Source organism: Catharus ustulatus, chromosome 11, assembly GCF_009819885.2.
Source record: "Catharus ustulatus isolate bCatUst1 chromosome 11, bCatUst1.pri.v2, whole genome shotgun sequence".
Lineage (NCBI taxonomy): Eukaryota > Metazoa > Chordata > Aves > Passeriformes > Turdidae > Catharus > Catharus ustulatus.
The window spans coordinates 21017055-21042388 of record NC_046231.1 but is presented as its reverse complement, the minus strand read 5'-3'; the positions used below and the strand labels follow the sequence as shown (position 1 = coordinate 21042388).

The following is a 25334-nucleotide window of genomic DNA, read 5'->3' as shown; positions in this document are numbered from 1 at the left end:
TATTCACCCATTCCTTTGTGTTCCCAGCTCCAGGGGGGACGGGGCAGGCGTTTCCTCCAGGAAAGGGAGGAAGGAGAGCCCGGACACCTGAGGATGTGCAGTGGCAGGTTTGAAACCAAAGCATCATTCCTATCAAGGGGATTTGGCTCTTTGCAGCTGTGATGTCCCCCCATGCCTGTCACAGCTCCAGCAAACCAAGTGCTGCACAGCAGAAAATACCAAGGAACAGCAAATCTCCCCTTTGAAAGGCAAATGATTTTGCTGATTATTTCAGCCTCCTGCTCTGAGGCAGTTAATGCTCGAGTCGGGAGCTCCAGGGGCCGGAGCGGCGCCAGGGATGCTGGGGGGCTCCTCCCTGCCAGCAGCAGGATGTGCTTGGAGCACTTTCAAATATTAATTAGACCTTTTTGCCGTTAATGAATCACTCCTGATTTTTGCAAACTCTTGGCTTTCAAATGCTCCATGCAGAGCTCAGCCCAGTGTTCCTCAGTGGGGATGGAGAGCAGGAATGTCTCACAGCCACTCTTGCAGGTGACACTGGCCTGCAGGGACACAGGAGAGCTCCTCTGGGGACAGTCACCAGGTGCCATCCATGGGCAGAGAGCAGGAATGTCTCACAGCCACTCTTGCAGGTGACACTGGCCTGCAGGGACACAGGAGAGCTCCTTTGGGGACAGTCACCAGGTGCCATCCACGGGCAGCCAGCAGAGCTGCTTCAGACCACACAGTGCACCTTGCTTTCCTGGGAACTTTTATGGCTTTTTTTTTTTTTTTTCCCAAACTCCAGGAGGAATTCCCTGCTGTCAGCTGCTCTCCTGCCATGATGATCCCTCATTTCCAGAGGGAAGAGCCAGAGCAGTGCTCTCACCCTCCTGCATTCCTCTGGAACTGCTGCTTCACCAAGTGAGCATATGGGGGTGACCAGCAAGCTCCCAGCTGGAAAACCCCCGGGAAGCTTGCAGGAAGGCAGCTGGAATAATCAGTCTTTGCCCTTCTCTGGTGCCTTTCAGCAGAGGATCTCCAGGCACATGGATCCAGGGCTGATCAGGCAGAAAGGGAACAGCTGGCAGGACAGGGGTGGGATTTGGAGGAGCCCTGGTGGGATGAGGAGTGGCCTCACACACCAGGGAGAGGGGGCAGGAGGTTCTGGATCTCTGCTCCACTCTGGCATTAACTCCTGCCTGCCTCCCACTTCCCTGAAATCATTGTTGATGCTGCTGGTCCATCAGGCTGAGCAGAGCTCACCCCCTGGCAGGGACACACCTCGCTGATTAGGGCTGTGATTTATTTTCCAGGTAGGATTGGTCCAACAGCCCAGGCAGGTGATGAAGAGCCTGAGCCCTGATCCTGATCCTCTGCACTTGAGAGAGCAGAGCCAAAATCTGGGGACTCAAACCTCCTTTGCCAGGTGAGGATTTTGTGGGAGCAAGTCCCAGCACCCACATGGGATGGGGACACACAGGGGCCCAGCCAGGTCCCCCTGAGCACAGAGGCAGCTCTGAGCCCCACCTGGCAGCAAGGTGCTCCTCCATCCTCCTCCTTCCAGCACAGTTTTCCTGCCTGCAGATCAGCTCCAGCAGCAGGCCATGGGAATGCTCCTTCACAGCCTTTGGAATCCCCCTGCAGCCACAAAGCTCCACATGGCCATCACATTTCTCACATTTCAAGTTTCCCTGCTCTTTCCAGGGCAGCTCAGTGTCTCACCACTCTCCTAAAGCCATGGGAATGGTTTTTTTTTTGCAGGTAGCACAGACACAGCGGGGCTGGGAAGCTGCTGAGTGTGGCACAGCAGTGACATTCCTGTGGTCACTCTGCCTCTCTTCCCATCCCTCTGGCCACAAGCTCCCAGTGCAAAAAGAAATGGTTTGTTCTCATTCCCAGAGACTCCTGTGCTGGAGAAAAGCCACGTGGGGCGGATAAATAATTATAAGGCAAGTGCTAAAGGTTTTTTATAGGAATTGGATAATCCATCCCCTCTGTGGGACGGGCGGCCAAGCGCTGCCTCTCCGTCACGGACACCCAGCCTTCCCTCCCCCCACGCCACGAAAACTGCATGCACAGATTCCCCATCTGCTCACATACATCACACACTTCACTCCAGTTTATTAGCTGGAATAAATCATAAATATTTCATTATATATCAGCGGCGCTCGACTCCGGGAAGGCGCAATCCATCACCCCGACGTTCCCCGCGACCTGCCGCCGCGCAAGAAGCTTTCCAGTCTATTAAACAAGATTGATACACTGTGCCAGCCTGGGCTGGGGGATTTATTTATGGAGCACTGCGAGAGGGAGGGCACAGGAGGTGTGGGGCAAGCAGGGCTGCTCCTGGGCAGCCCAGCCACAGCAGAAAAGGCAGAGTTCTCCTCCACGCGTGTCATGGGAATGCTGCTAGCAGTGGAAGAATCATGGAATTATTTCGCTTGGAAAAAGCCCTCAAGGCTGTCTATTCCTGTGTCCCTAAGTGCCACATCCTCGTGGTTTTTAATCCCTGCAGGGATGGAGCAGCTGGACAGCCCTTGCCATGAGGAAAGCTCCCCTAACACCCAAAGCTGTTGGGAATTAGGGAGGGTGCTCACTCTCGTCCTGTTGCTGTTCCTTAGGAGAAGAGATGGGAGAAGACACCGTGGCAAAGCAAGGCAACACCCTGCCTCCAACAGGGACCTTCCAGACTGTCCCCAGCTCAGGAATGCCACCTCACCCTCCAGGTGAGACCTCTCTCCCTGCAGGACCGACAGCACCCTCAGTGTGAGTCCCTCTCTGGCAGGACCCTGGCCCTGGGTGAGTTACAGCACCAGAGATGCTGGGGAAGGTGCAGCTCTCAGCAATCCAGAGCCTCTCTGGCACTGCTGGGATTGATTGGAGACATCCCTGCTCCTGAAGGGATCACACCAGTGGTGATGTATGTGCACAGAACTCTTTAATGAAATGCTAAATGATAGGCTAAATAACTGAGCAACTTTAGCTTGATTTATTGCGTGGAAGGCAGGAATGTGTGTCCCTGCTGTCAGCCATCTTGGCTGCCAACAGAGGTCACGAGCACTAATTGTAGCTAATTAACATTAATTAGACTTGGGAAAGACTGGGTCTCCTCTCCCCAGCCATCCCCATCCAGCCCAGCCCTTCAGCACTCCCATTCTCTGGAACCAGGCTGCATTCCCCAGGGCTCTGCAGTTCCTGTTAATCCCAGTCCAGCTGAAATCATCAATTCCTGCTTTTCCCCCCTGCTCACACCATGAGACCTGCCAGGCTCCCAAGGTCCAACTTGCTGCTCCCTTTGGAGCCTGTCACAACTCAGAGTGGCTCTCAGGGGATGTTTGGGTCCATCCACCCTCAGCAGGACACCTGGGCCAGCAAATGCCTTCCCTGGGCTCACAGGGGCACTGCCCAAAAACCCTGGGGCTGCTCCAGGGCCCAGCTCCCTCTTGGAGCAGGGAGGGTTTGGAGAGTGCTGTGATCATTAATAAAGCATCACAGGCTCCTGAGGGGGAAGAGTTTGAAACTTCCTCCAAAAACCACATGTATATTAATACCACAGCAATTATTCATGAGGAACCCCTCTCCCCAGCAGCTCCCAGGGCTCCCACTCTGTCCCTGGGTGCAGGACAAAGCCTTTCCCCGTGTCCCTGCCCTGCCCAGCAGAGCCCCTGGCTCTGAGAAGGGCTCCTGGATCCAGCTGCTATCCTGGCATGGGCAGCCCTGGCTGGCAGCAGAACTCCAATCTGCTGCCAAAATCCTCCAGCAGGGCCCAGGGCCTGGGAGGAGAGCAGCTCAGCAGCTGTGACCTGAGATGTGTCCCTGTGATGGGACAGGCAGGTGAGCTGTGTGGAGCTGCTGCTCTCCAGGAGGTTCCGGCTGGAGCACACAGGGCGAGGATGGGGAGATGCTGGGGAGCAGCCACGGAGCTGTGCCAGGGCTGGAGCCCCTCTGGAGCCAGGCTGGGAGAGTTCAGCTGCTCCAGGGAGAGCTCAGAGCCCCCTCCAGGGCCTGAGGGGATCCAGGAGAGCTGCAGAGGGACTGGGGACAAGGGAGGGAGGGACAGGGCACAGGGAATGGCTTCAAACTCCAAGGGGATGGGCTTAGCTGGGATATCAGGGAGAAATCCTTCCCTGTGAGGGTGCTGAGGCCCTGGAATGGGATACCCAGAGAAGCTGTGACTGCCCCTGGATCCCTGGGACTGTCCCAGGCCAGGCTGGACAGGGTTTGGAGCAACCTGAGAGTGGAAGGAGTCCCTGCCATGGCAGGGGGTGGAATGGATGAGCTTTAAGGTCCTCCCAACCTCCCAAACCATTTCAGCATTCTGTGAAACTCCACCCCAGAACCTCCTCCAGGCCTGAGCAGGCTCTGCTTCACCCCCTGGAAATGAAGAGCCCTTCCTGCTCTGGCCTGGGTCCTGCTGGGCACAGGAGGGACCCTCTGAGGACACCAATACCCTGAGGAGGCACTGGCTGCTCCACACCTGTCCCACACCAGTGTCCAAGAGCAATCCATGGCTGTGCAGCTTTGTGGGCCTGTGGCCACTGAGCAGAGCAGGATTTGGCCACCCACATGAAATTTGGAGGCAATTTAATGGCTCCTGAGGGGGAGAATCAATCCATTGGAAGGGAATCTCTGTTTGCTCCCACACCTTGCCACAAACACTGCCAGGAACAGCAGCAGCAGCAGGTGGGTGTGCAGCACCCTTTATTTATGTAATCAAATTGCCAAGTGGATTTGTAGCTCAGGGCCATCCTCAGCAGCTGAAAGGCAGGGAGGGGGCACAGACCCTCCCATGCCCTCGTGGCTGCTGCCAAGGGATGCAGGGATGCAGATGGCTCAGTGCTCTGGTTCCTTGCTCTGGATTTGGGCAGGGGATGGGAATTGTGTCACAGCTCAGAGCTGCTGTGCAGCCCTTTCTGCTGCCCACATGGAGCTGTGCCAGGGCAGGTTCAGGCTGGAGATCAGGAAAGGTTCTTGTCCCAAAGGGTGCTGGGCACTGCCCAAGCTCCTCAGGGAATGGGCACAGCCCTGAGGCTGCCAGAGCTCCTGGAGGGTTTGGACAACACTCTGAGCCACAGGGTGGGATTTTGGGGGTGTCTGTATAGGACCAGGATTTGTACTTTGATGATCCTAATGCTTCCCTTCCAGCTGAGGATATTCCATGATTGATCTGGGAAAGGCTCTGGGTCATGTGCAAGCTGCCAGCTCCAGAGAAAGGGGCTCAACAACGACTCCCCACTCCCAAAACTCCTCCAGAGACTCCTGGAGCAGCCAGCAGGAGGATAAAAGAAAATCAGAAATAAAAACCAAGCAAGCCCCAGCCTGGAATGAATTCCTGTCATGCTCTCTAACAGGGAACTTTGTATTCCACAGGCAGCAGCGCTGAGCCTGCTGTCAGAGCCACGCTGGGAGAAAGGGCAAAACCCTGCCGAGATGAAAGAATGGGAAGCACTGGAACAGCCTCCCCTGGCATTTACACCTGGAAAAAAAATAAATCACTCAAGGGCATCTCACAAAGAGCTGTGCTAATAAGGCTCTCCTCCCCACGCTGTGTGGCTGAGCAGGACGTGGAGCAGTGCCAGGAGTGCTGGCAGCAGCTCAGCTACCTGGGAGGGGAAGGGGCAGGTAAGAGCAGCCTGACTGAACCCTGCCCACCTGAGCTGAGCTCTGCCCACCCTGCTTCCAGCCAGGGGACAGAGGGACTTGGGACCTGCCTCTGGGCAGCCCAGCAGTGCAGCTCCCCTTGTCTCAGCTGATCTATCAGATTCATTCCCCTCACACGGGTATCTTCCAAAGGCTCCTCAAATTTATTGTACTCTTAGACAGGGTGAGAAGTCAGGGTGATGCTCACTGACTCTCCTGGCTTGTCTGCACATCCCATTTCCTTCACCATCCAAATTCCCCCCTCCACAACCCTGGCCTGGCTCCTGTGAGTGGCTCATTCCCCCACACAGACCTTTCCCTTCTCCCAAGAGGAATTTTCTCCTTGTCTGAGCACAGGGAAGAAGGCAGGGCAGTGTTTAGGCATTATCCTTTGTGTCACTGTCCCACTGCACTCAGGATCCCCCCTGGGGCAGGGAAAGCATCACCCACTGCATCCCTTCTCCAACCATCCCTCTGCCACCCCCAGACTTCCCAACACATCCCACTGGGCAGCAGGTTTGGCTACCAAACACAAAGAATCACGTCTGTCCTGCTGCTCTGGGGGCTCAGGGGCTGCTGCAGATGGTCCCAGGCTGGTCCTGGGCACCCTCAGCCTGTGCCAGCCCAGCCCTGGGCATCCAGCCAGGACAGGACAGCACCAAATGGAAACTCAGCCTTGGCAGAGCCTGGCAGTGCCTCACATCCCCTTGGCAGAGGTGCTGCTCCTCATTTTTATCTCATTCCTGCAGCTCTGTGTGACCAGGAGCCTCTCCAAGCCCTCAGAAGTGAGGACAAGAGCAGATGAACACTCCCCAGGCTGCATGTCCTGCTCCAATGGAAACCAGTGCATAAAGCAGGCAAAGCTGGAAGGTTTCTGCAAAGCAGGCAGCCAAGAGTTTGGAGGTTCAGCCCTCACTGGCAGGAACTCATGGGTGACTGATGTGACACAAGCAGGCTGAGCATCTCCAGCCTGAATTACTGCAGATGGGTTTGCCCAGAGGACCAGCCAGAAAAGAAAATGGGTAAGTAAAAATGAAAAACGCTTCTTTTTTTTTTTTTCACATTAGCATTTAAATATTTATGGAAATCCCTGCAGACAATGAGACAAAAAAGAAAACTCAGAGTAATAAAATCAATGCTCCAAGGTGTGGCTGCACAGCTGAATGAGGCTGGTAGAGCTTTGAAGAGTGTGGTAACAAAAATAATAATGCTAATAATAAAAATATTAGAGCAGATCCCTCTGCTCCCTGCAGCCACTGAGGGATGATAAAACCTTAGCAAAAAGCAGAAATCACCTTTTTTTTCCTGGGGCCTGGCCTTGGACACTTCCAGGGATCCAGGGGTAGCCACAGCTTCTCTGGGCACCCTGTGCCAGGGCCTCACACCTCCCAGGGAAGGATTCCTTCCTAAACCCCTGAAATGGGATGGAACTGGGTAAGATGGGATGGGAAGAATGATTCCCAGCAGTCAGGGGCTCATTCCAGGCTGTCCCTCCAGGCTGTGAGGGCAGCACTGCTGCAGCAGAGCTCCAGGGGTAAAACAAGAGGGGAGAGCCTGGATTTTGGAGCTGCAGGTGCCTGCTGTTCCCACTGACTCTCAGCTGGGGAGCAATTGCTCCATGCCTCTGGAAAGGAGCTCAGTGCAGCAGAGGTTCTCAGAGAAGGGAAGGGTTGGCATCCAAGATGTTTGATATGACGAGAGCAGAGCTTTAGAGAGTAAACAAATTCTGTGCCAAAAGCTGCTCTCATTTACAGCTACAAAAATCCCAAGTCACTCTGAACTGCTGAAAACATCAGTTTCACCAGCAGTGAGGGAAATGGAACCACAGAATCAGGGAATCATGGAGTGCTTTGGGTTGGAAGGGACCTTAAAGCTCATCTCATTCCACCCCTTCATGTCCTGGTGACCCCAAGGCTCCCAGTTATCAGCAAACCTGGAAATGCTGAATCCTCAAGGAGAAGGAGTAAACACTCAAGCAGGAAGCAGAAAAAGGGAATTTTCTCTCCAAAGTGTTTGAAGTGTGTGTGTAAGGAACCTCTGGGGTGATAAAGGCTGATACACCAGAAAATATTCCATCTTTCTGTTTTTAATTTTAGAAACACTTCTTAAATGAGGGCTGGGTGGAGAGAGGAGCCCAGCACAGGCCAGGTCTGGCTCCTGCTCCTGCTCCTTCCCACAGCAGCGTGTTTGGGGTCACCTGGCATTTCTGGGAATGTGGTAAAAATTCCCTATGATTTCCATGGCATTTGTGGGAAGGTGGGTCCCAGCTCTAAGCTGCTCCCATCCATGAGCTGACTGATCCCTGCCAGACTCCAAAAGAAGCTCCTGCAGGCAGGAGCCCCCCTCCATCCGGTGGGATCACACCGGTAACTCGGTAATTTCAGCACATTACAATTAAGGAATCATTTCTTTAAAAATAGAATTTGCATTAGCTGGATTTGTGAGTAGGAAAGCCACAGCAAACAAACAGAAAACCTGCAGATTAAGATGCTAATTAGATGCATTTCTATTTATAATCTGCCTTGATCAGCCTCAAGTATTTTCTCTTTCAGGTGTCTGTGCTCCACCCACGGATGTGAGCAATTCCCCTGGCAGGGAAACACCTGCTGGTCCCTGGGGACAGCCAAGCATCGGGAAAAGCCAGTGCCAAAGGGATGGGGCTGCATCCCTGTCCTCAGGGAGCAGGGAAGAGCTCTGCCTGGCCAAGGGGGACCTGCCCAGGGCCTTTCCCACAAACACCACATCCCTCTGTGCTGGAAAACTGCGGCAAGCTTTGCCTTTCCCATCAGGAGGGGTGGAAATCACAGAGTCATGGAATTAGCTGGAAAAGATCTTTAGGATCATCAAGTTTAATCATCAGCCCTGCACCACCAGTGACCACTGTCCCCAAGTGTCACATTGGTGTTTGTTGAACTTCCAGGGGTGGGGACTCCACCACTGCCCTTTCCATGCAGAAATTTCCCCCTCTATCCAACCTAAACCTTCTCTAAGGTCATTTTGTCACATCCTGTCCCTTGTTTCCCTGTCAGGGAGTTGTGCAGAGCCAGAAGGTTCCCCCTGAGCTCCTTTTCTCCCTTTCCCAGCTCCTCAGCCTCTCCTGGAGCTCCAGTCATGATGGGGGTTGGATTGATGGCCTTGAAAGGTCCTTCCCCACCAAACTATTCCATGATTGTATGGAATCCCCGAGAGCCAGGGCTGGGAATGGCAAGGATCTGCAGCTGCTGTCAGCTGTGGAGGGAGAGCTCAGCCTGGAAATGACACAGAGACATCAGGGGGTGGCTGAAACCTGTCAGAGTCCCTGGGATCATTCCCTGCACTGGGATTCACAGCTGCAGCAGGAGCATGTTCCATTTTGGGAATTCAGTGCTGAGTGGGATGCTCCCAGCTAAGCCAGGGCTTGTCCTTGGTGCTTGGATTTGTAATCACAGTGGAAAAACAACTTCTTTTTGTTGTTGTTCTTGTTGTTGCTGTTGGGATTTTTTTGCTTTATTTTGTTTTCCCTGGAGCTCTTTCTTTCACTGCAGAAAATCCAGAAGGAATGAAAAGACACCAGGTCCACTCTGTTCTCCCACTAAAGCCTTATCAGGATCTGAGAACTGTTTTTTTGGCCACAGGATTTATTATGAATGGGGTTCAGGGGTATTTGTGACCTGTGCAAAAGGGTCCAGCAAAAATTCACTGATAAACCAAGATTTAACAGCATGAAAAACAGCTCCAAGGTTGTGGGTTTTTTTTTTTAAGTGCAGCTCAAACAAAGAAATTTAAAAGATATGAGTCATCATTCCAAAATGTGCATCAAACAAGTTAAATAACTCTTACTTTCTTAACGACATATTAATCAAAGTGCATTGATTCCTGAATCAGATTCTACTCCCAACAAGCTCTCTATCTTCTCCATCCTGATGCATGCATTAAGAGAGTTTTATTCTGACAGATACAATATAGCAATCAATAAAATCTTATTATATGGAGCAGAGATACATGGATTTGTTGCAGGATTTATGCACTACTTTCAAACCCGCTGCTATTTCATGTCTCAGCCTTAACCTGTAATTGAAAATAAATCTCTCTGAATACACCAGATTCTAATTTTCTGGATGTGTGGGCAAATGGGAATGGAAGCTGCCCTTCCCTGGGGGAGCTGGGGGCTCTCAGGTCGTGTCCCTGCCCTGGGAGCACGGCTGGAGTGGCAGATTGCTCTGGGGAAAGGCAGGGAAATGTGGGAAAGGGGCACCAGGGTGAAATCCCAAACCCTCCTCTGCTGCCAGAGCCACCTGCTGCCTCCTGGGCAGGGATAACAGAACTGGCACTGCCAGGGCCTGGCCTGGGTGGGCTGGCAAGGCTGGGAGAGAGGGAGGGAGGGAGGGAGGGATGGAGGGATGGAGGATGGATGGAGGGATGGAGGATGGATGGATATGGATAGGGATGGATGGATGAGATGGAGGGATGGATAGGGAGGGATGGATGATGGATATGGACTATGGAGATGGATGGATGGATGATGGATGAATGGATGGAGAGATGGATGGATGGATGGATATGGATGAATGATGGGTGGATGGATGGACAAGGATGGATAGGGATGGAGGGATGGATGAATGGACAGGGATGGATGGATGATGGATATGGATGGATGGGAATGGAGGATGGATGGATGGATGGATGGATATTTGAACATCAGGATGACCACAGAAACTGCTGTTCCTCTGCTGCTTCCCTCCATTCCCCAAGGTTTAATTTTGCTCATAAGATCATGGGATGGTTTGGGCTGGAAGGGACCTTAAAGACCACCCACTGCCACCCCCTGCCATGGACAGGGGCACCTTTCACTGTCCCAGGCTGCTCCAACACCACCCAACCCTGCCTTGGACACTTCCAGGGACCCAGGGGCAGCCACAGCTGCTCTGGGCACCCTGTGCTCATGCTAAAAAATGTCCTCCTTCCCTCTTTCCTCCTCTCCTCCCCTCTCAGCAGCGCTGTTTGGAGGCTGCTCTCACCTGGCAGGGCTGGCACAGCTGGGGAGCTCAGCAGGGACAGGAGCCAGATGCCCACAGGCGTTTTTCCTCTGGGCTGGGCTCGGCCTCCGAGGGCTCGGTGCCACTTGGATGTATGACAGCAGGTGGAAACCCAGCAGTCTCCCTGGAAATGGCTAGAGGGGACTTTGATCTAAGCAGCTCTGTCAACAGCGTTAATACAATAAAAATAATCAAATTCACTCGGATGGAAATGAGAGATGGAGGGATCAGCAGACAGCAGCACAAATCCCAGGAATAAAGAGGATGGGAGCAACAGCACATCCCCTCTGCAACCCCACGAGTTCAGAGGCTTCTCAGAAGAGCCACAATCATAAATTCATCAAAGTCACTGGTTTTTTTTTTTATGGACGAGGCTTGAAGCAACCTGGGATAGTGGAAGGTGTCCCTGCTCATGGCAGGGGTGGGACAGGATGAGTTTTAAGCTCTCTTCCCATCCAAACCATTCCATAATTCTGTGAAACCTCAGCCCTGAGGGACTTGGCCACCACCTGCAGCCTGCAGGTCACTGGTGGGGACACCCCCAAGGGTTGGCAGTGAGCAGAACCCTGGCACAGAGCTGGGAATGTTTCGGGAACACCGAGTGCTGGCATCCAGCCTCACCTGTAAAACACTCACCTGGCTGGCCTGGAAGTGGCACTTACAGGGAATTGCAGCCTGGCACTGGCCAAGATTCACCTCTGTTGGATCCTGCCAGTTTGGTTTTGGCTCCAGGGTAACCCATTTGTGCTTCATGGGGATAATTCCCCACTCCAGATCCAATCCCCGTGCCAGGACACAGCCCCTTCCATTCCCTCAAGGCTTTTTTACCACCACAGGACATTTGCCACCCCTGAGTGATCTCCAGAGGCTGCTGATGAGGCTGGGGCAGGCAGGGTGAGGATGGGGCCATGGATTGCTCCTGGCACTGCTGGATAAATGAGGCTTGGGAAAAACCCAGTCCCATCACCCTGATATCCACGAGAGACAGAGCAGGAGAGGAAAGGAAGGTAAGGAACTGGGCTAGGGATGGGGAAGGGAGTTTGAGCCTCCTGCACGAGGGAAGGGGGACATCAGGGAGGTCACCTGGCTGCTGGGGGGGTTGTCCAAGCACCCCCTGACCCACCCTGAACCCCTCACTCCTGTCACTGCTCCCCTCCCTTGTTTCCAGCTCTGAGCTCTGCTCGGTTGGCGAAGGGGTTAAGTTTAATTTATACTGATTTCTATTTAATATCATTCTCTCCCCGTAGGAGCCGGCAGCTGTGAGCTGATTGTAGTCCCTCATTATGCAGTCTGTATCACTAATGGCCTGTGACAAAGGCATGCCATCTTCCCGGCCTTACCCCCGAGAGCCAATTAAACACACATACTCCCTTCCTGTTTGCGGCGCATTACAATGAAATTAAACTGAATTTCAAAATCATTTTCTCCTAAAGACATCTCTTTGCAATAATTAATGCACGCTATTCCTTTGCAGCTGAAATATTCATCAGGAGTGTTGACTAAAAAAATTTGTGAGGCTGATTGCCCTGCACCACACGTGAGGGCTGGGGATGCTCCGTGGTACCCGCCTGGCTTGGGGACTCGCGGTGACACTGCTGGCAGAGCCAGCTCTGCTTCGGGAGAACAATTAGAATAAATCACAGCTTCTTCAGGAACCATCAATAAATCAGCTTACACAGAAGGCATCAGAAAGCCAGCCCGACTCCTGCCACCACAGCACTGCTGACACACAGCAGAGAGGGGAATGGGGAAAGCAGAGCTGTGGATGTCATGGAATCAGAGAATCCAGAACCACTGAGGTTGGAAAAGACCTCCAAGGTCATCGAGTCCAAGCAGTGTCCAATCCCCACCTTGTCCCCAGCCCAGAGCACTGAGTGCCACGTCCAGGCATCCTCCAGGGATGGGCACTCCAAACCTCCCTGGGCAGCCCCTGCCAATGAACGACCCTTTCCATGCAGAAATTCCTGCTGTCCAACCTGAGCCTCCCCTGGCCCAGCCTGAGGCCATTTCCTCAAGTCATGGTAGCCTGGAAGGAGAGCCCAGCCCCCTCCTCTCAGGGAGTTGGTAGTTAATGATTCTGTGACACAATCCCTGTGGAAATTGAGACAAATCCCACCTGTCTGCAAAGCTGAATTCCCAGGAAAACATCCAGCACTGCTATTTCTTCTTTAGGAGCAAAGGACCCCAAACACCCCCCACCACTTGGCAACACAAAGCCCCTTCCCAAGGCAGCATTTGGATGCACATCCAGCCTTTCAGCCCCAGCCCCAAGCCCTCTCCAGCGCTGTGCCCCAAGGCAGAGGTGCTGTCCCCATCCCTGAGTGCCAGGGAGCCGTTCCCATACCTGTCCTGAACCATCCGTCGGGCGTGAAGGCAGCCGCCGTCTCCTTGGGTCTGTTCCAGTACTCGCGGAACACGGAGGGGCCCCTCACCAGCAGCTCCCCCTCCTGTCCCTCCAGGCCTGGTGTCACCTAGGACAGCACACAGTGAGTGCATTTCCCTGCCACCTGTCCCCCAGCAGTGCGGGAGGGTGACACACAGGACCCACACCCCGCGCTCCTCCCGCCTTTGCCAAGCTCCAGCACACCCTGCCCGCCTGCAGGAGATCTCTCCTCAGCTGGGACGGCTCCTCCAGGAGCTTTTGGTTTTCCAAAGCACTGGAAATAGGCATTTGTGTTATGTAAAAACAAGGATTGCCATCCTGGAACCGCAGGACAGGGTGAGGCTTTCCAGCTGCTGGGAGAGAGCTCACACAGGAGATGTGCAGGAAACACTCCTGGGAGTGGATGGTCCTTCCTGACCCTTCCAGGGATCCAGGGGCAGCCACAGCTTCTCTGGGCACCCTGTGCCAGGGCCTCACCACCCTCACAGCCAGCAATTCCTTCCCAAATCCCATCTAACCCATTCTCTGCCAGTTAAAATCCACAACCAAGGTGTGCAAAGGCACTGCTGGGATGGGAGGGTGCTGTGGGATGTGCCTGCTCCATCCCTCCATGGAGAACAGCTCAGTTACAGGAATTCCAAGGCACTTCCCCAGGCACTTTGTACTTGAGCTGCTGCAATGGCCAGGATCCATCTGGGACCCCGAAAATCAGCAGTGCCAGAAACAGGGCCAAGAGGGAAAGCTGTAAAAGCAGTGCTGGAGTGCCAGCAGTCCCAGGGCAGGGCAGGCTCTCTGCAGCCTGCGATGCAAACAAAGCTTCCCTAATGGAAAACGCTCAAAAAACTGCTTCTAAGGCATCATTCTGAAGTATTTTCTTCCTGATGTCCTGTCCTGGAGGATGGGGTGACAGGGGGATCTCAGCACACACAGCCCAGGCTTCCAGAGCCCTGGGTGGAGATCAATTCCCTGCCTGGAAGATGCTGCAGGGAAGAGAAGTCGTTAATGCCAATGAGGAATTTTGCTGAGGGATGGCAAGGTGGGGATGGTGCTGGGTGAGTTCAAGTCCAGACTATCCATGAGAGAAACCTGAGGTCTGCAGGGCCTGGAGCAAAACTCCACATCTACAGCAGCAAAGGGCACAAAGAGGCACAGAAAAAGGCACAGTGGGCAAAAAGGGCACAAGGAGCACAAAGCCTCCATGGACAGCATGGCAGGGACAGGGTGGGTGACACAGAGGGACCACAGGGCTGGTTTCAGGGCTCCTACAGGCTGTGTGGAGTTTTATGATGCAGCTCTTCCTTCTCACTCCTTTTCCTGCTGGTCCAGCTGTGGCGTCACAAAACAAGCAGCTTCCCTGAGCAGTGTCCTGGTGTTCAGGCTCCTTCCCACTCCCCCAGAAGGGCTGGGGAGGGGATGGCAGAGGAAAGAACCTGCAAACAGCTCCCTGAGCTTCACCTGCACACCCTGCCAGGCTCTGCCTTCTTCCTGTCAGTGCTGAGCACAAGAAGAGCTGTAAATTGTCTGCTACAAATCCCTCCAGCCCCATGCTGCCCAGGATTGCACGGTGCCAGGTACCTGCCCAGCCCCAGGGATCAATCCTGCCCAGTGTTTACCTGCACAGTGCCATGGCTGGTGTGAATCAAGCCTTGAACCCGCTCCAAAGTTCTTGTCATATCAACTCAAATTTTGGCAGCGGCTCAAGCCACATCTTATCTCGAGCAGAGCCCCTTGGCAGCAGGCACCTCCCTGTTGTGTAATTTAATGATGTTATGGCTGGCTTGCAAACAGTAAAACAGAGAGGCCGTGACGTTATCTTAATAGGATTTTGCTTGCTGCACTCGGAATGTCACCGGCTCTGCTCCCCAGCGTGGCACAGGGGCACAAACCACCCCAGCACCAGCTCCCCAGCAACAGCAATTCAAATCCAAGGTTCATGGCATTTATCTCCTCCAACCCTGGAGTCTGATCCCTCTGCAATCCCAGGTACAGCACGCTGCTGGGGGGTTGTTTCCTTCCTCCCTCCAGTCCTGGTGGCTCTGTTGTTCCAGCAGCTGCTGGAGGCATCACACTGCTGAGTGCAGGATCTCCCCCTCTCCCAGTGCCACATTTTAGTGCTTTCCAGCAAGTTTAACACCCCAGCGTGGCCCTGAAGGTTGTTTGAGAGCTCCCTGCTCTAAACCCAGTGGAGCTGGACCAGCCGGCTCACGAGATAAGATTCCATTTTCTGTGCCTGGAAATAAAAGGTTGTAATAAACCCTTTGAAGGCCTAAATCTGGGTGATTAGAAAATGCATATTTCGCCCCTCTCCATTCCCATTTTGCCTCTTTATTAGGAGGGTGGTTTGTAAAGAGCTGGGAATCCCTGCCTGGCTCTGGGCCCTGGGATTTGTTCAAAGTGGCCCCGTTTGTTTTCCTGCAGTCTCTGCCCCGCGCTCCTCCGGGAGCCCCTAATGGACTCTAATGGAATTAGGGAAGGCTCAGAGCAGCCTGTCCTTCTCTGGGAACAGGGAAGGCATGCTGGATTCCTAAGCAGAAACATGTGGGAGACACAGAGGGGAAGCTGGAAGGTGAGGCTGGAGGAGGTGGGAGCATGTTCTTGGGCTGGGGATTGTTTGAGGATAAAACCCAAATACCTGCAGGCTGCAAACAGGATTTAGAGAGATCCACTTCAACTCTACAAGGTGTCTCTTTCCCCCTTTATCTCCCCAAATACTCACAGAGTCATGGAAGAGTCTGGGTTGGAAGGACTTCAAAGTTTATCCACCCCTGCCATGGGCAGGGACACCTTCCATCAGCCCAGGCTGCTCCCAGCCCTGTCCAGCCTGGCCTTGGACACTGCCAGGGATCCAGGGACAGCCAGGACCTCCCCACCCCCATAGAGAAGGATTTCTCCCTGATATCCCAGCTAAGCCCACCCCCTTTCAGTCTGAAGCCATTCCCTGTGTGCTGTCCCTCCATCCCTCATCCCCAGTCCCTCTCCAGCTCTCCTGGATCCCTTCAGGCCCTGGAGGGGGCTCTGGGCTCTCCTTGGAGCCTTCTCCTGCACAGGGACCTGCAGTTGGGTTTGCTGAACTTCTTTCCTGGGGAGCACCAAAGGCATCAGAGCATCATCCCTCAGCAGGGATCTCAAAAGGGACCTTGTAACTCCATGAAGCAAAAACATTTTGACTTGTGGGAGGAAAGAAATGCTTCTGCAGCCCTGCCTCCTCCCTGTTGTGCTGCTCAGCTTGGAAGTGCTTGGCATTTTTCCCCACCTTGTAAATAAATGATTACTGTGATCAAAATAATTAAGCAACTGAGCCCTTAAGTGACTAATAGAAGACAATAATTTATGTATGTGAGGTTTGTGGAAGTGACGGAGCCCTTCCACCTCTTCTGCCAGAAAAGTAACTTTTTCTGGTGTCTGTTGGGCTTTTTTAACAAACCAGAGCACAGGAAATGATACAACAAAGCTTGAAGGACTGTCCTGCACCCCAAGCCAGGCTGTGGAGCACGGACACCCTGCCAGGCTCCTCATCCTCTGCTGGACCTTAATGCCACCTCCAGACACCTCCCTGTCCCCCCAGTCACCCTTCAAGGCTTTGGTGGCTCAGAATCCCAGGATCACTGAGGCTGGAGAAGAGCTTCAGGATCATTGAGTCCAATCCCCAGCTTGTGCCCAGTCCAGAGCTCTGAGTGTCATGCCCAGGAATTGCTGGGACACCTCCAGGGATGGGGATCCAAACTCCCCTGGGCAGCTCCAATCCCTGACCCCCTTGCAATGGCAAAATTCCTGCTGGTGTCCAACCTGAGCCTCCCCTGGCCCAGCCTGAGCTGTTCCCTCTGCTCCTGTCCCTGTTCCCTGGAGCAGAGCCCTGCTTGGGCTCCTGGCAGGGAGTTGTGCAGAGCCAGAAATTCCCCCTGAGCCTCCAGGCTGAACACAGCACCCAAGAGCTCAGCCCCCACTGACCTGGACAGAGCTCCAGGCTTGGCCCAGACTCTGCTTTTCCAAATCCCACCACATCCACCTGGTGTGGGAGGGGAGGAGCTGCTCACCTGCCTCCTGAAGGAAGCTGGAGATAACAACCAGTGCCTCTAATCACCACCTCCCAGGCCCATATGGGAATGGATGTCCTAGGACTGGAGCTTTGTTAGAGCATTACCAAATTCCCAGGCAATGTGAACTTTCCTGCACATTCCTAATTAAAAATTCCCTGCTAAGTTGCCTGTTTTTGCAAAGGCATTATCGTTCCTTGGAGCTCTGTGTCCTGCAGCATCCACACAAGCCTGGCAGGAGGCAATTTAGACACAGAACAATTTTCCTCCTGCTGGAAAAAGGCAGATTTCTGCTCCTCAGGGACACAGCACAGAGAGAGTGAGGAAAAAAATAAAACCCCAACCTAAAAACCCCAAGCTCAGGCTGTAATCTGCGAGGCCACATTTCACATCTGTTTTTGCAATGTTAACTTTTATAAAAAGGGCTGGGAATAACACAATCTTTTCATTTTGGAGAGTTATAAATTTAAAAGCAAGGCTGGTGCACAGTGGAGCTGGAACACTGAAACTTATTTTCAAACAACCCAACCCTCTACTTACAGCAAATGTTGCTCCACTGAAAACAAAAGTGATTGTCTGTTATTTTTAGGCAATACTGATTTTTTTAAGTTACCAGCCTGATCAGCTCCAGATGATCCCAAAAGCATGACAGAAAACAAGCCAAGTTTGGGAAAGGTCAGTGCTCCCCACAGTTATTCCATGGACACAAAACTTCTTGATCTATATTAACACCATAAATTAAATGTGTGACACTTTTGCAGAGATGCCAACAGCTCTCCACGCTGCTGCTCTCATCCCTCTCTCATTTCCAGGCTCCCAGGGATGACAAACGAGGTGAGATGTCAGCACAGCTCCCTCAGCTCTGCTCCTCAGGGAAGGCTCCTGATGTGCCCTCGTGCCATTCTGGGCTCAGGGCAGGCACAGGGAGCAGGCAGGGACTCAATCAGTGACCCATCTTTGCTCTGGGCTCCACCAGCCTGCCCTGAACGTGCAGTTTGGGAGCTGTGGTGAGCTGGGGCTGCACACACAAACTGCTGCCCATGGCCAGCCATCCCTGCTCCCTGGGGACATCCCTGCTCTGTCCCCTGGCACAGACACAGCTCCTGCTCTTCAGCACCACGTCCACAACACCCAAACCTTTCCTCAGCTACAAAGAGGAATATTCTAGTGGAAGGAGAAGGAGACAAGCTTCATCCTTCCAACCCAACCCAGTCTGGGATGCTATGGAAGGATAAAACAACAATGAAGAGACTCAAAGAGATCCTGAGGGTGCTGTGACAAAAATGAGCCCAAAGGATTTTTCACACCTGTGAAAAGAGGGTCAAGAAATCTTCCTGACAGATGGATTCAACTTCCATGTGCAAGGAAATATTCTGGAATCAAGGCTGTCCCTGTGGTGAGAAGAGTTTTCAGCTGACAAACAAGGGGACACGATGCTACTGCAACCTCTGCCTCAATTTTTACCACCAGGAAGAAATAAAATAGAGCTATGACCACAAATTAAAAAAAAAAAAATCAGAGGGCAGACAGAAAGAAGGAAGGAGATATAAATACATCTGAAAATGGAATCAATGCCCAAGCTGAGTAAGGAACTGCATGTGATCAATGACAAGCAGTTAAAATGTTTATACAGGAACAAAAACAGCCTGGGCAACAAAGTGGAGACTCTTGGGCAGGACACAAAACAGGATCCCGAGGAGATGAGAGAAATAGGGCAAAAAAAAAACCAACCTGGAACATACACAAGTGCAGTGTCCAGCACTGTGAGGGCTTTGGAAGGCAGTTTTGGAAGAAATGGAAAATGGGAAAAAATGCAGAGTGTTTTTATCAGAGGTGGATTGTGCCAGAAATCCTGAGGGTTGGGGCTGCAGATAGAAGAAAAGCTGCAGATCTAATCCAGACTGCCCTCAACAACACATTCCCCACAGGGCCTGATGGAAGAGATGATGGAGCTGAGGAAAAACTCCTCGTGGGGGATGGAATCGGGAGGCTGGAGGTAAAGCTCACCCCTGAGGTACCAATGCATGAGGATGGGATGGAGCAGGGACAAAAATCCAGTGAAAAACTGGAGGAGCACTGAGGCAAAGAAAGAACTAGGCTGAGGTCTGAATGGGATAAAAAAGGAGCAATCCAAGAGCTCCTTTGGTTGTTCCTCTGGGACAGACCCCCAGGTGATGACATCCTGGCCATTCCAGGAATGCCAGTGACAGGGGGACACATTCCCATCTCCAGAGCAGAGCCAGCTGCAGTCTCACAGCTGTTCTGGGATACCTGGAGGGATGAGGATGATGGTGCCAAGTACCCAGACCCACACAGCCACAGGGGTGCCAGTCCTCCAAGACAGCCCTGGCAGCTCAGTGGGCACCACCCCATGGGCTCTGCAGAGATTTGGGATGAACACAAGCGAGGTGGGGCCACTCCTGGTCCCTCCTCAGGGACATCAACACCCCAGAGCTGCAGCCACAGCCATGGGTGACAATGCCAGCTGTCCCCAGCCCCACAGAGGTGCTGGCAACCAGCAGCAAGCTGTGAGCAGATGGCACAGGCACGGGGGGCACGGGAGGAGGGCACAGAGATGCTGGTGGCTTTCGGGAGGGACCGAGCCGGTTCCCACCCAGGACGACAGCTTGCATATGGATAAACGAGATAATTACAACCTTTGGAAGGGGGGGAAGCCCTTGGCACATCGTCCTGCTGCTGCCATCCGTCCCCACGCTCCCTCAGCCCGGGCAGGAGGAAATTGCTCGCCATAAAAGCCCTGGCTGCAGCCCTGCCTTGGCTACAGCTGTGAAGCCATTTAGCTATTGATAGCCCCCCATTGTCAGCACCAGGGCTGGGCTTTCGTGAGAGAGAGCAATTTGGGAAAGATGAAAAAGGGGAAAAAAAAAAAAAAGAGAAATCCAACAAAAATGACAACCCAAAAAACCCAACAAACAAACAAGTAAAGAAGGAGAGAGACAATACCCGACAGCTTGCAGGGTTTCCAGGCCTCTGCCAGCTGGGAAGCTGAGCGTATGAAATATGCATTGCACTGAACAAAGCAAACTGAAATGTTCAGAGCTGGGGAGCTGTAACCCTTTCCTGGGCACCAGAGCCACAGGGAGAGCTGCCAAAAATTCGGGGGAAAGCACCCCAGGGGAAGAAGCACTCGGGGCTGTGGGTAAGGATCACTGAGCCTGAGCTCAGGGGCTCAGCAGGCCTAAGGAAGGTGGAAAGCTGAGGAGCTGCTCTGGATGGCAGCAGCTCCAGGAGCAGCATGAGGATGACTGGAAGCAGCAAAGCTGTGCTGTCCCATTTCTACAACTCTGCTCCCCAGTGATGCTCCAGGGGACAGCTCTGCACAGGCAGCAGGTGGGGACACTACCCCAGGAGGGACCAGGAGCGGCCCCACCTCGCTTGTGTGCATCCCAGATCTCTGCAGAGCCCATGGGGTGGTGCCCACTGAGCTGCCAGGGCTGTCTTGGAGGACTGGGCACCCCTGTGGCTGTGTGGGTCTGGGTACTTGGCACGTGTGTCCCTCATCCTCATCCATGCAGGTATCCCAGAACAGCTGTGAGACTGCAGCTGGCTCTGCTCTGGAGATGGGAATGTGCCCCCTGTGCCTGTGACTCCCATGGGACTGTCACCCCCTGCCCTTGCTGGCCTGTCCCAGGTGTCCCCAGGCTGCTGTGAATCCTCAGCAGGACAGACAGAGCAGCCAGTGCAGGTGTCAGGCTGCAGCTCCTCCTCTGGGGCTGGCAAAGGTCAGGCCTGACCCAGCCTGAGCCTGGTGGCTCCGTGTGGAAACCAGCACAGGGTGCAGAACAGCCAGAGCAAGAGCACAGAACTGCAAACCTGAGCCAGGGAGATGAGCAGAGCTCAGGGCTCCTGAGATGAGACTGAGGGACTGAAGGAAAGGAACCCAGCACTCCAATCAAGGATGGGAGAAAACACAGGGAAGAACAGAGATCCAGCAAACTTTCAGCTAAGTACATTATTGATCTCCAGGGCGTGCCAGGAACAGCTTTGCAGATTACAGAGGTCCCCTGCTGCAAGCTCAGGCAGTTACGGGATGGCAGAGCAGGAACAGTCCCCAGCTCCCAGCTCCTGCCACCCACAGGCTGCTCCCCCTCCCCATCCTCCCCCTCCCCAGCTCCTGTTTGCATCACACACGTCCCAAGGGTGCTGGCACCATGGGGAGGGGAGCTGAGCCCAGCAGAGATGGTGTTAGTGGGGAAGAACAGCTCGGGGAACGCCGGCTGTGCTGGGAGCAGGAGCAGGAGCAGGCGCTGACCCTGCGAGGCTCCGCACACAATTCCCTGGCAAGGGCAGCGCTCTCTGCTCGCTGTCGGGAGGGCTCTGCAGGCACAGCCGAGGTGTGAACGCCTCCAACATCGCCCCGACAGTGCCTCAGCCTCGGCACAGAGAGCACCTGCCTGCAGGAGCCCGGGGAGAGAGGTGGCTCAGAGCCCAGCTGCTGCCGGGGTGCTCAGCATCCCCAGGGTGCCTGAATTATGGAATCATGGAATATCTGAGCTGGGAGGGACCCAAAGGATCACTGATCCAACCCCAGCCCTGCACAGACACCCCAACAATTCCTCCCTCTCCTGGAGCTCTGTGCCCATTCCCTGGGGACCTTGGGCACCTTCTGGGGGAAGAACCTTTTCCTAATATCCACCCTAAAGCTGCCTGACACAGCTCCAGCCATTCCCTGGCTCCTGTCCCTGGCCAGCAGAGGGAAGAGATCAGTACCTGCCCTCTGCTGCCCTGAAGACCCCTGAGGTCTCCCCTCAGTCTCCTCCAGCCCTCAACCTCAGCAAAGCTCAGAGCCCTCCTGTGAGTGAGGTGAGGAAGGATTTGTTCAGGGAAAGGCCACGGCGTTATCTGGTGGCACAGGCAGGGTGACACCAACCAGCTCTTCCCATCCCTGGGCCAGCCCCTGTGCTGTGGAGGAGCTGATTTAAACAAAGCTGGGCCTTTCTGGGGCTGCTGGAGCGTGATGAGTGCTTGGACTGTCAGATCCGCCTTGTTTTAAATAAATTCCACTGATGCTGTCTCTCCTGCCATGAATTATTAACGAATGCACACAGTGCCAGCAGCAAGGTCTGGGGCAGCACTGAGCAGGTGAGGCCCTGCCTGGGCCCCAGGTGTGAGGCACTGGAATTCCAGCATCCCTGGGAGCTGAGGTGTTGTCACCACGGCTGCCACCTGGTCACGCCAGGGGAAGTCACCCTGTGTGCCCAGGGCACAGAAAACCCAAACTCCTGGCATCTCCACTCGTCCATCTGTGCCAACACATGCTGGGAGCAGGGACTGTTTTCCCACCTTGTGACAGTCCCAGGGACAGAGGCAGCTGGCTCTGCTCTGCTCCTGGAAATGCTGGGATGTCCTGGAGGTGCCCAGCACCTCTCTAGGGTGCCTGAACAGATGGGATCATTGCTCTGCCTTCAGAAGAAACTCCCAGCTAAGTTGGGACAAGAGGAATGGTGGGTGAGATGGGGACAGCTTTTCAGACAGGGACCAAGCCATGAGCCAATACCCAGAGGCAAATTATCACCTCCCCACACCCTCCCCTGGCTGATGACTTGAGAATTCACCAGAACATCCAGAAGATCCCCAAGGGAGAGCCTGATGGGAAGTGAACCATCAGCAAGGGGCAGGCAGCCAAGGCCAGCACTGGTGGGAGCTCCTGGAAGAATTGTGAGCCCTGGGTATGGACCTCAGCCACCCACACTGGGGGCTGCAGGTGAGAAATCACCAGGATAAAGGGCAATTCCTCTGCCCCCAAAATAAACCCAAGCAGCCTGAAGCCAGAGGAAAGAGAAGAGTTATGTGAATCCCTGCTCTGTGCAGCCCTGAGGAGGTGCTGGAAGCCCAGCACCCTACACAGATCATCTGGGCTCCCCTTCTCTGGTCACTCAGTGCAATGAGAAGGAAGGGGAAGGAGAACTGAGCAGAAAAAATAACATCCCATATTTTTTCCTCTCATAATTCAGTAGAACAACATCCACATTTCATCCTGGAAGGAGCTGCACTTTGGGGATTCTCGTGTCTGAGACCTAATTTGTAAAGTGCCCAGGGAACCCTGAGGGGAAAAAAGCATTATAGGATCATTATTAAAAGGGACACGTTATATTTCATGTCTCAGTTCCACACAAGTGAAAAAAAAAAGGCCAAGAGCAAACTCTGGGATCAGAGGACAAACCTGTGAAATGTAACACACATCCAGGAAGTGACAAACACAGGACATGGGGACTCTCCTGCTTTGCCACTGCTCAGCCACACCACAGCAGTGACACAGAGTAAAGAGCAGCAAAAAGGTATTTTTAACAAAAGCCACAATCCCCTCTCAGCTGTCCCCTGGGCTGTTTTACAAGTCTGGGGTGGATTCAGCTCTTACAGCATCAGAACACAAAACACAACCTGAGCACAGCCCACCCACGGGGCTGCCTGTGGTCCTGCTGGCTCCTCCACCTGCCACCACATAATTCAGACAAAACCAGATTTTCCTGAGCCTCTCAGCAGTGCTTCCACCAGCAGTGTCTCTGCACAGCCCAAGCTCCTTGCAAGCCCTCAGCCATTTCCCAGGGGAGTGAGTGCAGGAACCTGCTCCAGGTTGAGCATCACACCTGCCTGTGTCCCACCCACGGGTGTGGGGTCACCCACAGAGAGGGTCTGGAGGGGAGGGGGCAGGAATGCAGACCCTGCTCAGCCACTTCTGTGGGAAGAAGAGACAGCCTGGAGCTTGGGCTGGGGCTGCTGCTGCAGCAGGGAACACTCAGCACCCCAGCACAGGGCAGACTGTGCCTCCCCAGCCCAGATTCCTGACCTTGGTGCAGGTTTCATGTGGAGCTCAGCATGGGCTGGACTTCCATGGAAACCTGATGGGTTTCCCCCAGTGCTGTTTCAAAATGAGTGCAACCCCCAGGGCCACCAGTCCTGCCCTTCCAATCACAGAACCATGGAATGGTTTGGGCTGGGAGGGACCTTAAAGCTCATCTTGTTCCAGGGACTTTCCACCAGACCTGGTCTTCAGAGTGAAACAGAACAGCTTTAGATGGGATATTGGGAAGGAATTCCTCCCTGTGAGGGTGGGGAGGCTTTGGCACAGATTCCCAGAGGAGCTGTGGCTGCCCCTGGATCCCTGAAGTGTCCAAGGCCAGGCTGGACAGGGTTTGGAGCACCCTGGGATAGTGGAAGGTATCCATGGCAGGGGTGGGACTAGATGGGCTTTAAGATCCCTTCCTACACACATTCCACGATTGTATGGACAGCACTTGTCCAGTCCATAAAGCACCACAGCTATAGGAACCCACAAAAAATCACAAGAAACCATGACTGAATTCCTGGGAATAAGAGCAGTGCAAGCCTCATCCCTCGGGGTTTCAGAGTGCTGGGAAAGAGAGAACTTCCCCTGGGTGAAGAACTTTTCCCTGGGTGAGGAGGGCAGTACCTGTGTGCTGTTCTCATCCCCCTGGGCGTGGATGGTGTAGGATGCAGCCCCGTCCCTGAAGGTCTCGCTGGCGATGCGCACCTCCACGCCGGGCAGCGGGGTGCCCACGGAGCCTGCAGGGGAGAGCAGCATGGCAGCAGGGCCCAGCCTCCTGCTAATCACACAGTCAGGGGTGCTGAAGAGCAGCTGCTCGTCTGGCAATGGCATCTGCAGGCTGTGCTGGCACTGCAGAACTTCCTGTCCCTTTGGGAAGGCATTGGTCCCACCGTGAGGGATGTCAGGATGGCAGTGCTGGGAATGCTCTGAACATAAACGTGTCTCCAGCCCTCAACAGTCTCTCTTGGCCACTCTTTGAAGACATCTGCACAGCTTCAGAGCTCAGGAATGAAGCTGTTTCATTTTTTATTTTTTCTTTTTAAAGAAAAAAGAGAAAGGCACCACAAAACCTACACAAAGCTGTGAAAAGAAAGCACAGCGATTACTCTGCTCCTCTACAGCCTGCACCTGACAGGGGAGGCAACAGCTTAACAGCTGAGAATTGCCAGGGATTATCCCAGTTTTAGGAGACATCAATACAATGGATAGAAAACATCACAGGAGAAAAGCAGGGATCAAAACCACCCATTCTTCCACAGGTCTCAATTTCAAAGCCAAAGGGCGAACACAGTGTCACAGCCACCACAGCTGAGCTCCAAGCTGTGTCTGTGACCCAGAGCTCCCCAAGCTGCAGCTTTCCCACCCCCTTGGAGAAGGACTTTTCACAATACCTGGAGTACCAGGACAAGGGGGAATGGCTTCCCACTGCCAGAGGGCAGGGTTAGATGGGATAATTGGGAGAAATCCTTCTC

The 25334-nt window shown here is 53.7% G+C and overlaps 1 protein-coding gene across 2 annotated transcripts in view; it reads right to left on the bottom strand.

Annotated features, from left to right (window-relative positions):
• LOC117001639 (malonate--CoA ligase ACSF3, mitochondrial-like) overlaps positions 1-25334 on the bottom strand; it is a 50225-nt gene that overhangs the window by 5837 nt on the left and 19054 nt on the right. For both annotated transcript variants that reach the window (XM_033070093.2, XM_033070094.2), the window contains exons 6-7: positions 24487-24599; positions 12982-13108 (exon numbers count right to left, since the gene is read on the bottom strand). In XM_033070093.2, coding sequence (XP_032925984.1) covers positions 12982-13108; positions 24487-24599 — 240 coding nt within the window. The remainder of the gene's footprint in view (positions 1-12981; positions 13109-24486; positions 24600-25334) is intronic.